General features: G+C 26.7%; 1 protein-coding gene across 1 annotated transcript in view; it reads left to right on the forward strand.

The window, feature by feature from the left end:
• The first annotated feature begins 3759 nt into the window (after positions 1-3759).
• Positions 3760-22196, forward strand: part of Tmf (TATA element modulatory factor) — a 66444-nt gene continuing 48007 nt past the window's right edge. Inside the window, exons 1-8 of the mRNA XM_067271260.1 lie at positions 3760-3849; positions 4112-4248; positions 6671-8176; positions 10194-10267; positions 11609-11712; positions 19229-19346; positions 21228-21283; positions 21769-21839. Of these exons, the coding sequence (XP_067127361.1) occupies positions 4113-4248; positions 6671-8176; positions 10194-10267; positions 11609-11712; positions 19229-19346; positions 21228-21283; positions 21769-21839 (2065 nt within the window). The 5' untranslated portion in view covers positions 3760-3849; position 4112. The remainder of the gene's footprint in view (positions 3850-4111; positions 4249-6670; positions 8177-10193; positions 10268-11608; positions 11713-19228; positions 19347-21227; positions 21284-21768; positions 21840-22196) is intronic.

Here is a 22196-nt window from a genome sequence, read left to right on the forward strand (position 1 = left end):
CAATGTAAATTATGAAGTAATGCTACAAGTAGGGTGTGAAAGGACCAACCTTCCTCATCATAAACCATTATCCAAGTGGACAGTGATGAGGAAGGTTGATCCTTCCACACCCTACTTGTAGCATTACTTCATAATTTACATTGAGGTGCATTGTAAGTGTTTTATGTTTTTATATTATTGTTTAAGGTATACCATTGTCATGTTTTTAATTCCGGTTTATTTGAACTAGCACTGATGAGGGGTTGCGAATACACTGTGCCAACCCAAAATGCTTTTGTAGTCCGTTCGAAAAAATAAAAATAGTTTGCTGACCAGTCTGCTGTGAGATAAGTCTATCAATCTACAAGGTTTACAGAGACTAATCCACATTGTGATACCATACAGCAAGCCGACTATATATTATATTTTAATCATATTTGTTATTGTAAACCGCGCTTAAGTTAGGCGCCATCTGTTCATTCTTTTTTATGTCCTACCATCAAAAGACCACTCGGGATCGAGTCTCTTTTATAACTTGAAAGATAATCTTGTCAGTTGTATATACAAAAGGTAAATTGTTTACAAACTGAGTCTTTGTTTATTATCTGATAAATATATACTTTATTTCGTCAATTGTTCGCGATTGTAGATGACTTTTGCGTAAAATCCAAGTCGGATGTATGTAAGCTAATAAATGTTCTCGTTAATCTTATCTCGCCTTTTGATTCGTTCACGGTTACAAGAAATTACCATAATATTCCTTCCGGTGTTCGTTAAAGAAGCAGCGAGAAGAACATAACCTTCTTCTACAAGTCCGTTTGGCCAACTCCCCCTTTTCCGCCAAAACTCTAACCTTTTATACGGATTGAAGTTAAGTTTGATTAGCCAATCAGTGCTACCTAGCTCTGTCGTAGGTCCGGCTATGGTCCGATGATCCGCGGCCAATCAGCGATCGTTGATTCAAAAATACTGGTCGTTTTCCAACCGACTTCTGCAGCGTCTACTAATTTGAAAGAAATAAAAATAAAAAGAAACAAGAAAAGGCGGGAATCGTACGTCCAGATGATTCTATCCCGACACTGACAATTAGATAACAAATCAAGTAGCTTCAATAACGCTCGTTCGCTCGGGAGTATTTAAATCAGAATCACAAATCACATGTAAACAAAATAAACAACTGCGCGAGAAGTGTCGAATTCGAACGAGCAAATGCGCGAATTCGAACGAGCCTGCGCGCACCATTCATTCCCTCTCGCTCGTTAGCGAAGCGCGAGTCTCGGACGAAATTGTTTGATATGAATTGGTTTATTTTGATTTTTAAATTTAATAATTGGAGATTTAGCGCGCTCCCTTTAAAAGGCGTGCCCTACTTGCCCCACCCCAGCTACTCCACTGGTCCTCTGAGTTCAAATATATACTCAAAGTCCCGAAATTCCATAGGTGGTAATCTATAGTACACCCACAACATCAATTACAAGTGCTATAGAGACGCAAGGAAGTGAAAACCAGGTAAGGTGACAGGAAAGACTGGACCATATACATACATGATAGCCTCACCAGAAGGAACTTTAGGAGACATTGATCAACTGATAGCTCGAAGAGAACCACCACTCCAAAACAGGCAATATCCAGTTCACCAGAATAATCAACATTCGGACAAAGGACCACCGGTTAGCAGGTGCTCTAGAACACGGACGCTACCTGGACATCTCCGAGACTTAGTTTTAGAGGGGGAAGATCTGTTATAACTTAACCTGGGCGTCAAGTCAAAGGTGAAAATTCCAACAACTTTCGTTTGTCTGAAAGAGTTCTTGTCTAGTCGACATTCCAGTCAGTTGTATCCAAGAGTGAATAAAGTTAATTGTTAATTAACTACGTGTTTTTATGTGAAGCGGCATCGAAAACAAAATCGATATAAAACAGGACTTGGCACCGAGAAAGAGCTCGGAATATGCTGCAGAGTCCGAAGAAATCTTCTCTGTCAGAGGTCATACGTGGCATGCGAATATGACATCAGTGATGTACTCAAAAAAAAATACAACCACAAACGCCTTGCAATAGAAGAGGACATTTCGTATTTGCTGAGACTTTCTAACTGCATAAATTGATGTCAGATTCACATAACTCACTCGTGAGTTAAACTTTGTCAATAGGGTAATTTTATAAGTAGGTACCGGCACTTTTCTGAAACTTTTTGTCTGGATTAAACTGTTACATTATGTGAGGTCTCCGAATTGAAGATATCCAAATGTCAGGTTTTTATCGTATGTGGGATGAAGGAAAGTGAGACAAACAGCTGCAATGACAAATAAACCCGTTTATTTATGCGGTCTTACAATTTATAGTGCATCTCGTCCACTATAGGAGCTGGACTGTAGAGTCGATGGCTCCGGGGCGTTCAGTCGAGATGCTTCTATGGGGGTTGGGAAGTTCGGTGATGAAGCGTTGAGAATTGGAACAATTCAAGGCAGGATGATGACGTTCGAGATGAAGAGTTCGAAGGTAGAACAATGAAAACAAGGCAGATAACTTTACAAAGGAGATAGAGGAAGTCTTTTCAGATAACTTCACAAGGGAGGCAGAAGAAATCTGGTCAGATGACTTCACAGTCGAAAGCTGGGAAAAGTCTACCTTTGTCCTGGAGATCCAGGCTTTTAAAGGATTCTTTCCTCGGATCTGTAGCTTTTCGATTGGTCGGTTTCTTGTATCCAGGTAGATAACAGACCATTTATGGCAACAAAGGATCAAACTCGACACGGCGTTTTAATCCGACCAAGGGAAATTAATCGCACTTTGAAATCTCCTTTTAAGGTTATTTAAAAACGTTTCTTTTTTTGACTAATAATTTTATTCTTTCCCGATTTTATTTAGGTTTTTCTTCCCGTTTTTTACGAGCGTTAGAATCAAAGCCCGATTACTTGATTTGACACTTTTATTATATTTTTAACACATGAGATCGGGTCTCACAATTATTAGTCACGTATTTGCATTAAACTGATTGTTACTTAATTACTCCTGTACATGGATTAAACTGTGATATTTTGAAGCAGAAAATAAAGTCATAATGCAGTCTGAAGAACGTCTTCCTTATTCTCCCTACAGTAATAATTTCTTCGTAGTCGATAATCATTCCCACAATATACTATCTATTTAAAAACCAAACTTTTTTGGAAATTTGTGGTATCGATTTCTGCAAGCATTTATTTTGGACTTGAGTACACACAAAGTATATATTCAGCCTTTCATCATCTTTGTACACTTTTACTTACAACAGTTATTGGAGCATCAAATTATCCAATTTTGTGAGAATGACCCAATGCGTGTTACGATTTTATTTATCTGTATATATGGAGTGTCCGAAAACTGAATTTTGTTGGAATGGTATTTACTTTTGGTTCTGACCAACCAGTCGGCGTCTCGTTTCTTTTTGTTTTCGAATTCCATTTGTGTTGAAGTTATATCTAGCAGACGCTCGACGAATTTGCTTACCTTACATAAAAATTATTGTTCTATAGAAAAATATAGTACTGTAAAATATTTACTTCTGATTAAAAATATTTAAAATTACAAAATATAATAAATAATATAAATTATTTGTAATATAATAACACTTGAAACTTTTTAAATATTAACACATCCTTTTATGACGTCAACACGAAAATTTTTAATATCGTAATATTATCAAAACTATTACAAAATACACGGTGAATTTAAATACTGCTTAAAATAATTTTATTATTATTTGTTATTTTATGTTAATTTCTAACACACCATTTGTTGTTTTTTTTTTTGGTGTTGACGTTATGTCATCCAAGATGGCGTCGAAGACATTTAAAGATTTAGTAATATGGAAACGAATTAAAACTGGAAGTAATAATTTGCTATAATTGATAAAATACATTAAATTTACGATGTTATAAACACACAAATATAGTAAAAAAATTGGAATCGGAGAAAATTTTAATGCAAAAATAGTTATATAACTAAAGTTATATGTAGATTATTTTTGTTTACTAAATATAAGAGTTGCAAGTTTTGTGCCTACGTTATTAAATGTCGTGAAAAATTAATCTATTTCCGTTTATAATTAATGTAAGACGAATATTGAAAAGTACGTTTCCTGTTGTTTCAGAATGAATTGGTTTGATACCGCTGGATTTGCAAATTTGGCCAAGTCTGCATTTACTTCGGCTCAGAAAACCATTGATCGAGCTCTGGATATTCGCGATGATGAAGCAGGAAGATCTTCCATCCATATGAAGGGAGGTGGTAGGTTTCTCTTACTAAATCTTTGGCAGTTAATAGTCAAAAATGTAATTATTTATTTATATAGTAATTATATTTCTAATATAGTGGTACAGATTACTGAATGCATCATTGTTGTATAATTGTATATAACTATCCTAGTTATATACTTTGCAAAATATGTAGCCTGTAGTGCTATTGATTTACAGTATTTTATTTTAATATTATTATTATTACTATTAATTTATTTAGATATAAATATCATTAGATGATGTTTAAGATTAAAATAAAACTTTAAATATTATTAATATCGATAATATACTTTCATAAGAATTTGTTGAAGTATATACAGTATGGACTGCATTCCATAGAAGTCTTCAAAATTATGTTTGCAAATAGAATCAAATTTCAAATAAATGTAAATGAGTATTGCTAATTAATTGATAGTCATTCACATTATTTTTTGCACTGTGTGTTGTATGAAAATTGGTACAAGCCTTTAGTTATTAAAAAAAGCATTAATGGATTTCTCTAGTAACTGGATTAACATACAGTAAGATCTCGCTTAACGCTGCCTCGATTAACACTGGTTCGATATAACTGGGTCTGCTCGAGGCCTAAAAAAGCTCAAAATTTACGCTTATTTAAATTAGTATTTCATTGATTCATATATAATGTGATTATTCTCTAACATGAACCAATCGGCAAAAGGTAGCAATTCATCATAGCACTGTACTTCCCTTAAATCTGTTTGTTTGGTACAATTTTGGAAAAAATATAACATCATGGATGCCATGGGCAATATTGACTTCGCTTGGAAAGAATTAACTGATAAATGCACGAACGGAGTGTGGAAGAAGGTATTGCCAGTGGTATCCAAGGATTCTTAACAAGAAGAGCCTATCGTTGACCAAATAATAACCTAATTGATACAGCAGGACTAGGAGATGCAGACGAGCAGGATTATTGAGGAGTTACTGCAAATTTCTGGTGAGAGCCTTACCAACGATGACCTTCAAGAACTGGCAGAACGAGGAATTCATGTAGAACTGGAAAATAGAGATTTTGAAAATGAAGAACCCAAAAAACTTTTTTCAGATTTCCTTAGTAAAAGTTTGGTAATGATAAATGAGATTGTTGATCAAACTGTTGCAAATAATCCAGATTTTGAAGGAGTGCAAAAGCAAGACGAGGCATTTTGGATGTGATCTCTTGCTACCGACATTTGCTTAAGGAAAGAAAAAAGGCGACAAATGAAACTACAAGGTCTATCACAAAAAACAAGAATTTCAGAAGAGCTAGGATCTTCATCAAAAAAAATGAAAATTACATTTCTGTGTGTATATGTTTGTGTTAACACTGTTTTGTTTAGCACTTTGTCATCTAGGAATGTATCCCCCATGTTAAGCAGTCTTACTGTATTAATAAAAAATAATTGGATTAATATAATATTACATTAATTATAAATTGTTTAACGATTTAAATTTTATAGGATTATATTTATTAAATAATTTATAAAATAGTATGCAAAACAATGTAACTTAATAAGTTGTGTTTTTGTGATGTTATAATATTTTTGATGAAAGTTTGTCATTCTGAAATTGATGTTTAAAAGTTGAAAATATGTTGATTAAAATTTTTTATTTTTATTTCAAAGAAAAGGGAATGTTTCAGAATTTTTATTCTTATTATACTATGTAACTAAGTGGAAGAAAAGTGTTATAATAAATACACTGAAACCAAAAATATCCAGCAGGAACAAACTTTAATAAACTAAATGAATGTTTTCAATGGTTTTGAACATAACATTTTGATGTTACAATAGAGTGTAAAGAGGAAGATAGAATATAGTTGTGAAATGGAAAGAACTACAGAAGCATTTGTATTTCATCAAAAAGAGCCTACCTTCCACTGATTTGGCTGTATTTGCTTCCGAAAATGATGGCCAAGTATCTCTTGAGAAACTAGAAATTTATGAGACTTCCACTAAGAATGTAGACATAAATTATAGAGATATAGACATTGTCTCTATAGCTTGAAAATCCTATTTGAAATAAACCTTTAAAATCATTGTGGTTTTGTTAACACAATGATTATTTTAGCCACAATGAAATGGATTGTATTTTCTACAATCCATTTTATTTAAGAAAAATCAGGATATAGATAGTCCATTTTACATGTATTGGTTTTTAAATTGTTATAGATTCTAGAGATAATGAAATGTTGCTTTAAATAAAAGGAAATTTTTAGAATAAAATAAAAAAATTGATAGAAAATATAATGTAATATAAACATTTTTTTTAATGCATTTTATTGGCTTGAAACAGAATAATACAGAACATAGACAAATTAGAGCATGTCTTTTTAGTCTGTTTGTTTATATTTATAGTATGTTATAAGTAATAATTAATTACAATGATTATAATTATTGAATATTCATTTTTAGATGAAAGCTTTTTTGCTGCTTATGGATTAAAAGATAAGAAAGAATTACCAAAAACGGATGATAAAAAACAAAGCAGTAAAGAAGAAAACCTTCCTAGTGATGATAACTTTAAAGAAAGATCTTGGAATGATTGGGGATCTTTTTTTGATTATGGTAATAAAAACCAAAGTTCTGAAAGCCATTTTAGTAAAGACACATCTAGTGATAAAGACAAGGGAACTGTCCTTTCTCAACCACAACAGCGCTGTGCTTTTCCATCTGGTACAACAAAGCATGACACTAGTGAAGAGATGAACAGGGATTTCTCAAAAGATGACAGTGAATATGATAGTTGTAAAGAAAGTGATGTCAAGATTGAGGCTCATTTGACCATTACTGAAAGGCTGACTGAACTGTCTCCGTCTCTATTACAAAAATCTTTAGACAAACCTGAAGGATCAGTTCAACTTCCACAGAATTTATTAACTCCTGCTAAAAGTATAAAAGAAGAAGATATTAGTGAAAAATTATTAACATCGAAAGAAAATGTAGTAACAAACATTGAAAAACTTGATTCTGGAGCTGTTAATGAATCTGCTAGTCCTCAAATTGATTCAGAACAACCACCTGTTGAATTCTGTGTTGTAAAACATAGTAGCAGCAACACTTTAGAAAGTAGTTCTTTGTTAGTGTTATCCACATCAACAGGTGATGATTTTAGTTCTGATTTATCTCCTCAACAAGTTAATATAGAAAATTATGGTGCTTGGGAACCAAACTCTGATATTGCTCAAAATGAAAAAAATGCAATTAATGATGAAAATCAAATACAGAACTTAACCGAATCTACAAATATTTGTGTTTTGGAGGATGATGGTCATTTGAGTTCTGCCGAATCTGTTGTTCCTGTATCTGATGATTTATATTCACTTGATTCACCAGAACAAATTAATGATGATAATGTCCAAGATCATGCAAATGATCTCCAAGATCATTGGTTCATTTCTTCTCGTGATCAAAGCAGAGATATCTTTAGGGACCAAACTAGTACAGAAAGTGAGTTAAAAGATGAGGAATCAGAAACACCAGAATTAAAAGAATATGATATTAAATCCTCTGATAGTGTAGGATCAGCAGGAACAAATTCATCAAGTTCTTTTGTAAAATGTTCGGTTGGTGAAGCTGATAGTAGTTATTCACATCGTGGTAATTCTGAATCTTGTACTACATCTGAGCATTCTGATAATCAAAAATATGAAATTGAACATCTTAGTGGTCATACTTCTGGAGAAGAAAATGAAACTACTACTTCATCTGATATTGAAATCATATCCCTCCCTAATGGAGAAAATGGTGAAAAACACTCTTCAATGCATTTGAAAAGTTCATGGATGTCTAGATCATATGGACGTAGATCTGAAAGTCCAAATTCCGATAGTAGTATAATGCCTGCCGTACAAGAAGTCGAAGAAGATGGAGATCAGCATTTACAGCAAAGTCTATATAAAGATGATGAAACTCTTATAGGTAAATATCATGTTTTTAAATTTATAAGTCTGCTTTAAATTTTTTTAAACGTTTTTGAGAATAAAAATTTTAGATTTAATTAGAGCATATTTTTCTGATTTTCAGGATTTTAAAAATACATTGTACTTGAAATTTTTAAGTGCAAAATTTAGGTTATGATATAAACAGAGATTTTAGAGTTTATCTGTTGTTTCTGAAATAGATTTGGTCAGGTTTATCAGCATGTTTATATTTTCAATTAATGTTAGTGCACTCAAAGTATCAAAGTATAGATCTTAGATTTTTGTATTTGTTTTGAACTATTTGAAGAATATTTCTTTTTTTTGTATTTATTAAAAAAAAATAATTTAAAAATAGATTTTCTTACATTGATACTTTTAAACAACTTGCAGTTTTATAGTTGTGAATTATAAATTTGAAAAAGGTTTTTATCTATAGTTTCATTTATTTCTACAGTTTTACACTTTGTTTTTCTGTCATTTATATGAATCATATATATATATATTATTTGGTTTTAGAAGTGACTATTTGCTTTTATCTTAGTTTTTCTTCTTTTCATAATAGATTATTACTGTTATGATAAAATCAAATTTTTTAAAATTGTTTTATAATTTTCTTAGAATGAAAAAACTATTAGTGCTGATGATTTTAGAATATAGTGAAATTTACAATGTACATATGATTATAGTTCTGTATCTGAATTAATTAATAATATAAATAAACTAATTAATTCAGAGTATAAATTAATGTTAATAATTTATTAACATTAGTCAATTACTTAAAGAATATAATTTCTAGACTAAGCTATAAAGTATAGGAAAAAAAGGTATTTTTAGATTATTATTATTATACTGAATAAACTTATTGTGGATTTCAGAATTATATTGTGTTTTGGAAAATGAAGAAAAAATATATCCAATCATAAATATGTTTAAAACATCAGATATAAATTTTAATAAAATATAAAATTTTGTGAAAATATTAAATTTAAAAAACACATATTTTACATAAAGTAGAATTTTAACTGTATTTGTTAAAATTGATTATATCAATAATTTGATTATATATTTATTTATACTTTAAATTTTAATCTACAGTTGCTTAATAATCTTGCTTTTCTGAGCTATTACATTCTCTTTTAATTTTATATTTTAGGTAATTGAAATATGTTTGTTTTCTTATATGATCTTATATGATAGAATCCACTTATTGTAATCACTTTGGGGCTTGTCTATACTGATGGTAACTGACCAATAAGTGAAATAAGTAAATAAGACTAAAATTAGCAAAAATTCTGGTTTTATTGACTAATATTAAAAGGACATATTAAAATAATAACAAAATATATAACTTGCAGATTTATTAATTATATTTATTGATTCATAGTAACTCATCTAGTGCTGTCTGCCTACTGTTTTTTGCAGTATCATATTTTATAACAGCTAGTATATAATTGAAGTGATTCTAATAATTTAAACTGATGTACTGTTAGCAATTAACAATTGATGTTTAACATTTATATTATTAAATAAGACTGATAATTATTGTATGTTATCAATTATATATTGAGGCCTGTAGTATGAAAAATGTAGTTACCTGGAAATAATTTAGCTGAGTTCTGACTAAAATAAGCAAACTTTTATAAGTGTATTTTAACTTAAATGTTTTGGGACAGACTAACTGATAATACTAAGGGACTGGTAATAATATCCATGATTTACACTAAGTGGCTTTTACTGTATAGTTTTAAAATAATAAATTATATATTTCAGATGTGCTCATTTTAATATTGTTCTTCTTATAAAATTATTTAAATTTATTTGTTGAAATTGTCGAATAGAATATCATGTAGTTAAAGGTTAATAAGAAAATATGATCAGTATTTAATTTATTTAGATAAAGTATATTATTTGTAACTATTATTTGGATACTAAACTATATTAGAAATTAAAATATTTAAAACTATTTTTTTAAATGAAATATTTAATATTAATAAAATAATTATTGAATGTTTTAGATTGTGAAGATGATATGGAAGCATCAAGGAAAACTATTATTGGACAAACTACTAATATTGCAGAATTAATAAAGGTAATATTTATTGTTAGAATGAATGTGGATTTAAGTTTTAGAAATTATGATGTTAAAACTAATGTTAAATTTTTATTCTTTTATATTAAACTTTGACTTTTTAAATGCTACAAAAAAGGATAAACTAACCATTGTGGTTACTCAGCTGAATTAATCAATGCACCTTTAACAGTGGACAAAATTTTAATAATTCTAATGATTCCAACCTGGTTAATGTACTATCTTTAGGCATGGACAGTTGAAAGTGAAATCAAGATTCCATTTTCAACTGCCCATGCTGAAAGATGCAATTAGCTGTTAAAGGTACAGTGATTAATTCAGCTGCACAAACAATTAGTACAGACAAAATTTTTTAAGATTTTGTACAAATAAAACTGGTAAATTAAAAAAAAAAAGGAATGTAATATATTGCTTGAAAAATGTTTAAACACATTTACAGTTTTTGATTACTCATTTTAAATCTATTTTTAAATATTATGTCAGCTATAAGTTATAAAAGCTTATGTCAGTTATAAAAGTATATAAACAGGTCTGTGCATGTGATATAAAAAATTTATTAGAAAGTTTCTCCTTTTATAGAAATCAACTCATTTATTTTTTGTTGTTTGGAAATGTTATACATTTCATCTATGAAAGTATACCATATATATATATATATGTAGTGTGTATATATGTACAATAACACTTTCTCATATTATCTGTCACAATAAAATAGTAAAACAGATGTTTAAACAAATGTAAAAAATGTCAAAGTAAAATTTAATTATATAATTTAAAAAAATAATATATATTGTAATAATTTTTAATTTTTTTAAATAAAAAATATTATTAAATAATAAAATTGTTTTAGAAGAATAACTACCAGTGCTATTATTTTTTATTTCAATGTCATTAAAAAATATAGTATTATTAGTGTTTATTCATATTGATATAGCTTTTAATGGAATCAATAAAATTTTACATTATGTTCTTAGAACATTATAGTGTACATTATTAAATTTTCAATTCAAAATAATTATAAAAAAATAACCATGGAAACATATAAATGAGTAAGCTAATAATTAACAAATTAATTAATTTAAAAAGTTTAATATTTTTTTACCTTTGGTTTTTAAGTCTTATATATCAGTTGTGAAAATTTATTATTATAGATTTTGCAGGTTGAATAATTTTATTTATTTGTTAATACTGTAATTGTTTTCATTTATATTTTAAATTATTTGTAGTATCTTCACAAATGGTTTATTACTTTAAGTTAAATAAAATTATTTAAAATAAATATTAAAAATTATTAACATTTTAAAAAATAAATTCATTATTTCATAAGTTTATTTATTACAGAGACAAACAGAATTAGAAGAAATATTAGAAAATCGAGAGAAAAGAGTTCTAGACTTGAGTAAAGAAGCTGCTGAACTGCATGATTCCAATAGTTTTCTTGAAAGGTACTATAATTTATTCTTTTAAAACAAATTAATTTAGTAAATTATTTATTTTGGAAATATAATGTGTAAAAAATGGTAACCATATATAAATTTAGTATTCAATAATTCATGTTTATAAAACACCACTTATTGGATTGGAATGATATAGAAATACTTCACTCAAAAGCCTTAAATTATTTTCTGGTAACAGTTAATTTGAAACTGTTTTTTTGACTAACGTTTTTCATCTTTAATTGGAGATCATCTTCAGGTCTTGATTCTATATTTATTGACAAAATGCTTAAATTGAACAGTTTGTTCTATTTAATTTGAAAAAATTGTTTCAAATTAACTGTTACTTGAAAATAATATAAGGCTTTTGAGTGAAGTATTATTATGTAAGTTTAATCTTCACATGTACTGCATGTATGGATATTATACATATGCAAAATTTAATATGAAGTTCACAGATACATAATCATTATTTATCATATACATTAGAACCTCGCTAATTTAGACTAATTGGGAAAAACTCATATCGGTGAAGTGTTTACTTGAATATGTATTGTATGGTCCAAAAGGTACACTTTAAATAAAGTCAAATTTTATTGTGTACATTAAATGAACAAATATTCAAAAGTGATTTTAAATATGCAAAAGTGAATCAAAAGTGATTTGATAAACTTTACAATGCAATAATAGTAGTTGCATCATTCTTATCATTGCCAATATTTACTAATTTGAGCCTAAGAAAAAAAACTGAGTTTTGTTTACGATTCCTTTTCTAACTGTTCCATGATCACATCTTGGCATATGTGTCTAAGAGTAAGGTAATAATTGTTAAAACCCAGATTAGAATTGACAAATTTTAATTTTGTCAAACAAAATGAAAATTTTAATCATTTCAATCGACATTTCATTCCCAAGTTATTTCTATTTTGTTTATTAATGATATATCTTAAAAAGTTATTTAAGCTATACATTTGAATTCTTGACAAGTCTTTTGATAAAAAGAAGTCATTAAATTTTTGTTGGCAGTCTTGAAATTGTAATATTTTGAAAATTTTATTGATTTGACACACTTTAGAAAATTTTTTAGTTCTTTGGGAGATGAGTGACAAAATTCTTTTGAATTGCACCAATAGCAGTTATCTATTGAAAAGACATTATATACATTGAATAAATTCTTACTATTTATAAACAGTCTTCTTAATTGTATTAACAGCCTTTTAATATTTATTTCTATATTCATTGTCATATAGTTGGGTTTTGGACTTTTTAAGATGTTTGATACCATGAGTGAAAGACACATTGAGCTAAGGAATTTTGATCATTAATTATAGATAAAGAAAATGCTGTTCCATCAGTAGTGTATATCCATATTTTCAATCATCCTCTAAATTTTCAAATAATTTATATGAAATACCAAAAGATTGTAAAATGTTATTAAATTTTAACTGTCAAAGATTTTTATTTTATTTTTCACTATATCACATTGTTTCAGCATGGTCTGATGGAGAAACTTAATATGTTCATATATTTTAGTCTGTAATAATAGAATTTAATTAATCTCTTTAAATAGACAGGAAAAGTTTGATATCTATTTGTCTTATATTGAAGGAAATAGTCAGGAACTGTTTTAACACGTAACAATCTATGAAGAAAAATGATATGAAAGTGTTTTAAATCATATAAGATCCCAAATAGGACTGGCATATTATATTAATGAATATTTATTAAAGAATCATTTAACTTCATGTGTAAATTTATATTAAAATTTTTCAGTAAGGAACATAAATATATTAAGTTATCTATTAACAGTCTAAGTTTAGCACTTATTTTGTATAGATGGTGGTGAAAATTTCTGTTTCAAGAAAAAGTACTCCCAAATAGAATAATAGAGACTTACACAAAAAAAATATATAAATTTTTTAGAGTCTTTTCTTTCCCTGTTTCACAGACCAACTTAGAAGTAACAGTTAATTGGCTTGAAGAAATAAAAAATCTTCTTAAGACAGCAAAAAAATAGGATATTAAAAATTACCACAAAGTTAAAATGTGATTAAAATGCTGACCTTTTATTTGAGGATACAGCACTTTCACAATTAAACAATGATTAAAATTATCACAATATCTACCGTGTCTTGTAGCACTTTTAATTGCTTTTAGCCCTCTAGTGGTCCTTTTGGATAATCACAAGGTTACTTTGCATAAAGTCATACTTAAAGATGATATATCCCAGGAGTTTCTGTGTAAGTCTCTATTATTCTATTAAATGAAGAAACTCCTGGAATATATTGTCTTTAAGTATGACTTTATGCAAAATACTCCCAAATAGTTAATTTTATTACCAACATTAAAGGTTGACTATCCAAATAGATCTTTTTCTCTTTTTCTGATATTTTAGTATTTCTAAATTTCATAATTCTAGTTCTTGCTGTGTTTATTCTGAAATGTAGTCTTCAAATAAATATACAGGGTGTCCAGAAAGGGTGAGGGCAGTTTAAAAGTAAAATAAATTAAAAATAAAATATGTTCAAAGAAAGTTTTGTTTTTATTTTCAATCTGTGGTTATTTGAAAATTATTTACTAAAAATTATGTTATCTAAATGTCTCCTGGCACTCTTGGCACTCTTCTGATGTTGAGTGAAGATTTCTCAGTACATGTTGACACAAAGCCTGAGATACTGATACCATTTTTGCTGTGATATTCTGCTTTAATTGAGTTACAGTCCTTCACTTATTTTTGTGAGTCGTGCTTTAAAATCACATGCAGAGACAATTTTTTTAAGTTCAATGCTTGACTTATCTTACAAACAGACAATGTTGGATTTTCACTTGTTGATTGTCGGACACGTTTGATCATTTCTTTGACTCTGACGTCATTTGGAAATCAGTATTTTGAACTGTAATGGTCAATTCCATCAATTCAAACATCTTAATCCATTTCCGAATGATATTCTGGTGAGACAAAGTTCGGATTTCATAATGAGCACAAAACAAACACTGTGCAGTAACAATAGAATTATTGTTCTGGTAATATGCTTGGACACAACGCACACTGTTGACTGATGAACAGCTCCATCACTACTAAATTTCCACAAATCAAGCTTCTTAGTATTGCACCCCCCCCACCCCTTTGCCTGCGCATCTTTCAGTAATTTAAAGAAGATAGCACTCACCCTTTCTGGACACCATTTAGATAACCTAATTTTTAGTAAATAATTTTCCAATAACTGTAGATTGAAAATAAAAACAAAACTTTCTTTGAACATTTTTTATTTTTAATTTATTTTACTTTTAAACTGCACTCACTCTTTCTGGACATCCTGTATATATAATGTATTAATTTTATGCTATATTGCAATCATTGTTGGAGCAAGAAGAACCAAGTCATTTCTGTAAAGTATATAATGATACTCTTCTCTACCTGTATTTAAAAATCAGCAGACAGCAAAAACCATTTAAGATGCAGTCTTTTTATTTAAACTTTTATTTAAGAGGTTTAAAAAAAAAAAAAGACTGTATCTTAAATGGTTTTTGTTGTTTGTATATAATGATATTTTGTGTCAAAGATTTGAATTCTGTCTGCTTCTTTTAAAAATAACTGATCAGTGTCCAGCATAGATGATAGAAGCAAGTACATAGGAAATCACCTCGAGGGATACATTGAGTAAGAGTAAATTCAGAAAATATTTGATTGCCATGAAGTATATTAACTTTGCATGAAAAATAATTTTAAAATTTGAAACCAAAGATTTTCCAGATCTTCTCTGAATAAGTCTTTTAATTAATGTTTGAACATGGAGTGAGTCAAATGCTGTTGTTATATCAGTAAATGCAGCAAAGAGTTTCTTGAGCTTTTTTAAGAAGCTGTAGTTGTAATAGTGACAGTAGAAAGAATATTGTCATTTCAGTACTTTTATTTTTTGTATACACGAATTGAAATTTAGATATTATCAAGTTTTTTGTAGCCTGCTACTTTTGAAATGTATTTTGTGAGAATGGATGCAAAACATTTTCTGATAGTTTGTAGTAAAACAATCAATCAACAATTTTCAGTGAAATTTTTATTATTTTTTTTTAATGAGTTATATATAATTTAACTAAGTTCCAAGATTCTGGAAAGGTTAAAGAATCATAAAAAGAATTAAATAAATTAAGTAAGATTTGCTTCCATAATGGAGGTATCAATTTTAGAAATTTTAATGGGTCCTTAATCTCTAACAGGTGACAAGTTAGATCTCATTCTATTTATCAAATCATTTAGTTTGTCTAGTCTTAAAACAATCTAGATTGTCATTGTTTAAATTCTGTAGTTCATCAATAGAAAGTGGGATTGGAATTGTAGGAAATTGACTGTAGAAAGCAGACTAAGACTTAAAGTCAATATACCTCATTGGTTATGGATTTCTTTTGAAAATATTGACTGGTAGACTAGAAAATATTGTTATGTTTTATTGATATTTAGTTAACTTTTAAAAGTCTCATTTTCTTGACCATTACTAAGTTAAAGTACCGATACATTACTCTTTTTGTAATTTGTGAAGTTATCCTGCATTGACTATCTACTAAATTGTAAAAGAGCTTTCATTTTCGTTTGTTTCAGTCTGTAACAAACAGTCATACCATGCTTTTTAAATTGAGATAACTTCTTTCTACCTTCCAATTGTGACCCAACAAATTCTTTCACAGTTCTTTCTATTTGAAGATACACCTCCTTTCCATCATTCATTGAAATTTCTGGAAAATATTTAATTTTATTGGTTATTTCCAATTGAAATTTCTGTTAATTTTAATTTTGTTTTTGACAAAATAAGGATTCGGAACTGGTATTTTGATATGACAAAGTGGTGAAATTTTTAACCATCAGAAAACGATCTGCTATATCACAACTTAAAATTATGTTATATAAGTTCATTATAACTATTGATTAAAATATCAGTTTTAAATTACATTAGTTCATTTTTCAATTTTTAGTTTTTGAACTTCTGTTTCCATCTTGTTATTTTTTGTTTACTATCTTTAGTTGGTTTTTAAATTCTTTAATATCATTTTGTATTGTATTCAGTTTATCTCTATCAAATAAATTTGATTAACCAGCTTATTGCTGGAAGTAATTAAGTCAGCTATTTCAGTTTGCAGTTGAAATGTTTGTATTTGCTTTTGTGGGTCAGTGTTGTGGAGAATTTAAATTAATTGACTTATCTGATGCAGTAAGAGAATTAAGCAAGTTTTCTTTATATTTAGCTATCAAGTTCAAGTTTGAATTTGAAGAAAATGTAGTTTAAGGTGACTTAAAGGTAGTCTTCTCCTTTTGGATGGCAATCTTTGCAGAGGACCTAGATTTGACTCAATATCAGAAATTATGAATAACAATAGAATAAGGTTACTTTAGGAATTAAACTTACTTTTATTCATTTCAACCAAATTATTTAATAAAATAAGGTATTTTAATCAAACTTGTCTTCAGACTGAAGCTTTCAAAAAACACCTGGTTATGGAGAAGAATTGAAGCACTCCCATTTTTTCATATAATATGAAATTATAAAAAACATAAGTTGTTAATCTGATATTTGTTTTATTTGGACTTTTTAAAATATTAACTGAGATTTACTCTTATGCTTACATATTCTAAAAAGTTATTTTGTAACTTTAATGTTTATATGCCATAATTCAAAATTTCAAATACAATTCTCAAGTTTTTTTGAAATGGTCTACAGTAGCTCAGAAAATTATTAGATAATATTGTTATTTATATGTATAAAATATCCATTACATAATAAAATTTTCTTTGCATTAAAAAAATTTTCTCTTGTAAGGATGAAATTGCATTTCTCAGTATACATTTGATTTTTTTATGTTTGGTTATAATATTCGTAGAACATTGTAAAACTAAGGATTATAGAACAAAAGATAACTTCTTAAATTTTAAGAATCATATTATTGAAATATTGCATTTAAATATAAATTGAACAAAAAATTTAAAAATTAATTCATATATCTGACTCATTTTAAGAGAAGCTAAGAGAAAAACCTTGTCACCTAATTTATTGGTAATAAATAATTTTGTACATCTGGCAAATGATAGAATTATTTTCTTTATAAAAACTAACAATAAAACTAAAACAATTCTTTAATATACACTAAATAGATACCTTTTAAAATAAAATGCCTAAAACTTGTGAATGCAAGAATAATTGAAGTAATTAACTCATTTTACTGTATGACAACTGTTCATTTATAAGCTTATCATTCTGATAATTCATGTGGAATATCTGTGAAAGTAAATATATTCTTCTATGAAATTGACAATGATCATGAGTTTTGAAAATGGTTATTATTTTTGACTTGTAAAGTTGAAAATTCATGTGTAAAATGTTTATAAAACAAGAGATGACTTATAAGAAAAGATTTTAATATAATTAAATGAAAATTTATGGTCTGATAAATAGTATAGAGATTTGAAATATATTTAAAATCAAATTTGGGAAAATGAAGAAAGCTGTTTTCAGTTAAAGAAGTATGAATAGTACAAATAAAGAAAAAATATATTTCTCTTCCAGACAATACATACAAAATGTCTTTTTATCCATAAGTCCTTTCTCACGCATATATTTTTTCTTTATTTGTACTTAATCATCCTGGCTTATTTTTAAAAAATTGTAAGTTATTTTTTAAATTGTGCTGCCACCGCTAGAGGGAAATATTGGACTATTTTACATTGTGAGGCGGACGAGAAGCCTCAAATGGAAGGTTGACTCCGCCGTGGAATTGTCTTATCCCTCTACTGCGTGAGAAAGGACTTATGGATAAAAAGACACATTTTGTATTGTCTGGAAGAGAAATATATTTTTTCTTTATTTGTACTTAATCGTCCTGGCTTATTTTTTTAAAAAAAAGTATGAATAGTGTTTAATACTTTCTATGTAAAAAACAACTATAAAGAATTTTAATTACAGTTGATTAATTTTTTAGAATAAACTTCTTTTTAGCTTTCATTCACTATGCAAAATTCATTATCTCAAGGAAATATTATTTAGGATAGAATTTTATCAATAAATAGTTTTTTAAGATAATTAGTTAAAACTCATATTGACTGAACATCAATTAAAATGAATATTAAAATAAAGTAATTAATTTAAACTAAATTCTTAAGGAATTATTTAAATCCAAGCTACAAAACACTATTATGAAATTTTTATAAGAATAAATTTATGAATTATTTTTTATATTTATTACATATTTTTAAAATATAGATTAATAAATATTTTTTAATAAAAATATTTATTACAAGAGATTAAGTATTTAATATGTGACACCTGTATTAAATAATTTTATGTTTACCTTAAATTATATTATTTCAAATTAAATGAGTAAAAAGCAATGATTCTGTATTTGTGATTATTAATTTATAGTCATTATTATTAAATACTTTTTGTGATTTAAATATTAAATGGCAATTTATCCAGATTGATTCTGTTAATATTGAATTTTAAAATATAGTTAGTTATTAATGGAGTTTTATTTTAAATAGAGAAGTTAAACGTTTAGAAGAACTAAGAAATAAAGATAGTCGTCATACTTCAGAATTAACTCAAGAATTTACTCACAGACTTGCTCAGTTGGAAAACAAATTGTCAGAAGCAAGCAAGGTATTTTCATTATTTTACAGAAAAAAATTATTTTTTAATTTTTTATATTTATATTAATATTAATTTATTTGAATGACTTCAAAATGAAAACAAAATTAATACTTTATTAATGAAATATAAAAATTAAGATTATTAAATTTTATTGACTTGAACAGTGTAATAACTCTTAATTACATACATTCTTAAATAAATAAAATTATTAAAAATATAATTTGATAATGAAGATGTATGTTAATAAATAAAATTGTATTAATTGTCTTTAAATATAAAAAAATTCTCTAAATATTAAAAATAAAAATTATTAGTCAAAAACAGAGTATATATAATTAACACAAACAATTAATGGATGATTTATGTGAATTAGTTAGTTATTTTTGTAAAAGTAATCAAATCAAAACTATCAGGTGTTATTGGCTCTAGCTCCAATTTCAAATTCAAAAATGAGAATATGAAAATTTTTTTTTTTTTTTTTTTTTTGTGATAGTATAATTGATTACTGTAGGATATGGAACTTTGTTTCTGCTTTTATTCTGGATATTTATTCTTAATGGGCTGTAACTTTTAAATTGTAAACCTATAGATTCCCACTGTTGTCTGTCTGTCCTTCCTTAATCTTGAGAACAGAATTATATGAAAATTGAGACTAGATATGGAAATCTTACAAGCCAGAGGTCCTGACTAACTATATACAAACTTCTGCATTGGACCAGAAGTTATGTGATCTTTTTATATTAAAATAGGATTAAAAATTGCAAACTGGCATTTTACTGTCATAATAAGTAGTACTCATTTAGTATAAATTCTTTTAATGATATCATGGTAAATAAATAAAGATAAATTTTATCCATAATGGATATAAAATTTTTTTCAATGTTTTTTAGTCATATCTTATTCAAATTTCTGTTTGAATAATGCATATAAATATATTTCATCAAAGGAACTGAATAAATTAAGTACACAATATGAAGCTTATCATTTGATATAAAATAATAATATGAAATAGCAAAAAGAGAAGATTGTTTTTAGAATCTTATAATAATAATTTAAATGAAAAATATGATTATTTTTAATATATTTGTAACTAAGAGTGTTTAATAATTTTTTGCTAAACTTTATGTAGGGAAATTTAAAGGTTTATTGTAAAGAATAAATTTGATTTTTTTTTCCATCTGTAGAAATGTGGCACTGGCTAAGTTATAATTTCAAATTTAACTTGACTAAGTTATAATTTAGCAAAACCATATTTCTAGATGGAAAAGAACAAAGGAAAGATTGATTTTTTTAAATAAATAAATTTAATAAATGAATAAATAAAATATATTTATTTATTTAGTTTATTGGTTTTTTATTTAAAACAAATTAACTGGATAAAATAAAATGAAATAATCAAAGTAAGTTAAACCTTTATAGCTATTTTAAGTGGCTATTTTCAGGATTTAGAACAAAATTTTGTTCTAGAATCTTATGATTTATTTCAAATTAGATACAATAATAAGATTATTAATAAATATAATTTTAAAATAGAAAACAGAAATTTTGTTGCAGATATGAATTTTAACTGAAGCTAGAAATATGACTTTAATAAGAAATCTGTCAAAATTTGAATAATAATTTCATAATTATAATTTTTAGTTAGAAAGTTATACTTAAATAATGATTCTATATAAAATTTATCTACTTAATACAAGAAATTTTAAATCATTTTTATCATACAGAAATTATTTAAATAATTGAATATTAATTTGTGTATATAATATATAAGAATTAATAGAAATGAATATATATGTATATAAATTATATTTGGTATATATTTATTTAGACTGAAATGAGTGTACTTTAAATGTGAAAAATTAACATGTATTTTTTTTCTTTTTATAAAAGGAACGGGATATAGCCAAACAGAAGTTAGAAGCTTTAGAAGAAGAGGCTGTATCAAGGTAAAATATAATTTAATAATTTAAAAGTGAAAATCTATATTAAATAACATTATATAATCAAATTGTTTCTCCCATTGTAAGAAATAAGAAATTTAAAAGTGAAAATTTACAATGTAAAAATTTTCTATAACTATTTAAACTGTTAAATCAAGAATTTAATACTACATGAAAATATAAAATAATATATTATAAAAGTGATAGAATTTAAATTATCATCAAAATAACAAAGTAAAAATTAATCTAAACTTCACAATTCAACTTTTATAAATTCTTTTTATTTTAAACTTTTCTAATATAAGGACATCATTAAACAGTTAAAATACTTTTTGCTCCAAGTTTACTTTGATTATTGATATATAAACATATTTATGTACTTTTTAATTTACAAAATTTAGAAATTGTTTTTATGTAAATATGTAAAAATTCTTTTAGAATAAAATTAATTTTTTTCAAAAATACTAAATTTATATTTATTTATTTTAAAGATTAAGTGCTACAGAAGTTGAAAAAATGTTAAAAGAGAAAGATCAACTTATATCTGAACTTATGGATGAAGGTAATTAATATATTTATTTATACAGTAGAATCATGATTATCTGATGTAATGTGAACTGATGCTACATCATATAGCCAAAAACTCAGATCAAATGGACAGACATTTCAGATTAAAAAACTATGAATATAAAAGATTTATATCATTTTTAAGCCTCTTTTTATACCTTAGTGAATTTAGTCATTTTTAAGAACAATAATTTTTACATCATTTATTATACAACTAATGTACAGTACATACAATAGTTTTAAGAATAAAAATAATTATTATTGTAGTTATATTTTAATATGCATGATTTGTCTCAAATTGAAGTGAAATGATAACATATTTCAAAATGATTTGTTTATTATTTTGAACTTT

Source organism: Centruroides vittatus, unplaced genomic scaffold (assembly GCF_030686945.1).
Source record: "Centruroides vittatus isolate TY-2023 unplaced genomic scaffold, ASM3068694v2 contig_393, whole genome shotgun sequence".
Classification (NCBI taxonomy): domain Eukaryota; kingdom Metazoa; phylum Arthropoda; class Arachnida; order Scorpiones; family Buthidae; genus Centruroides; species Centruroides vittatus.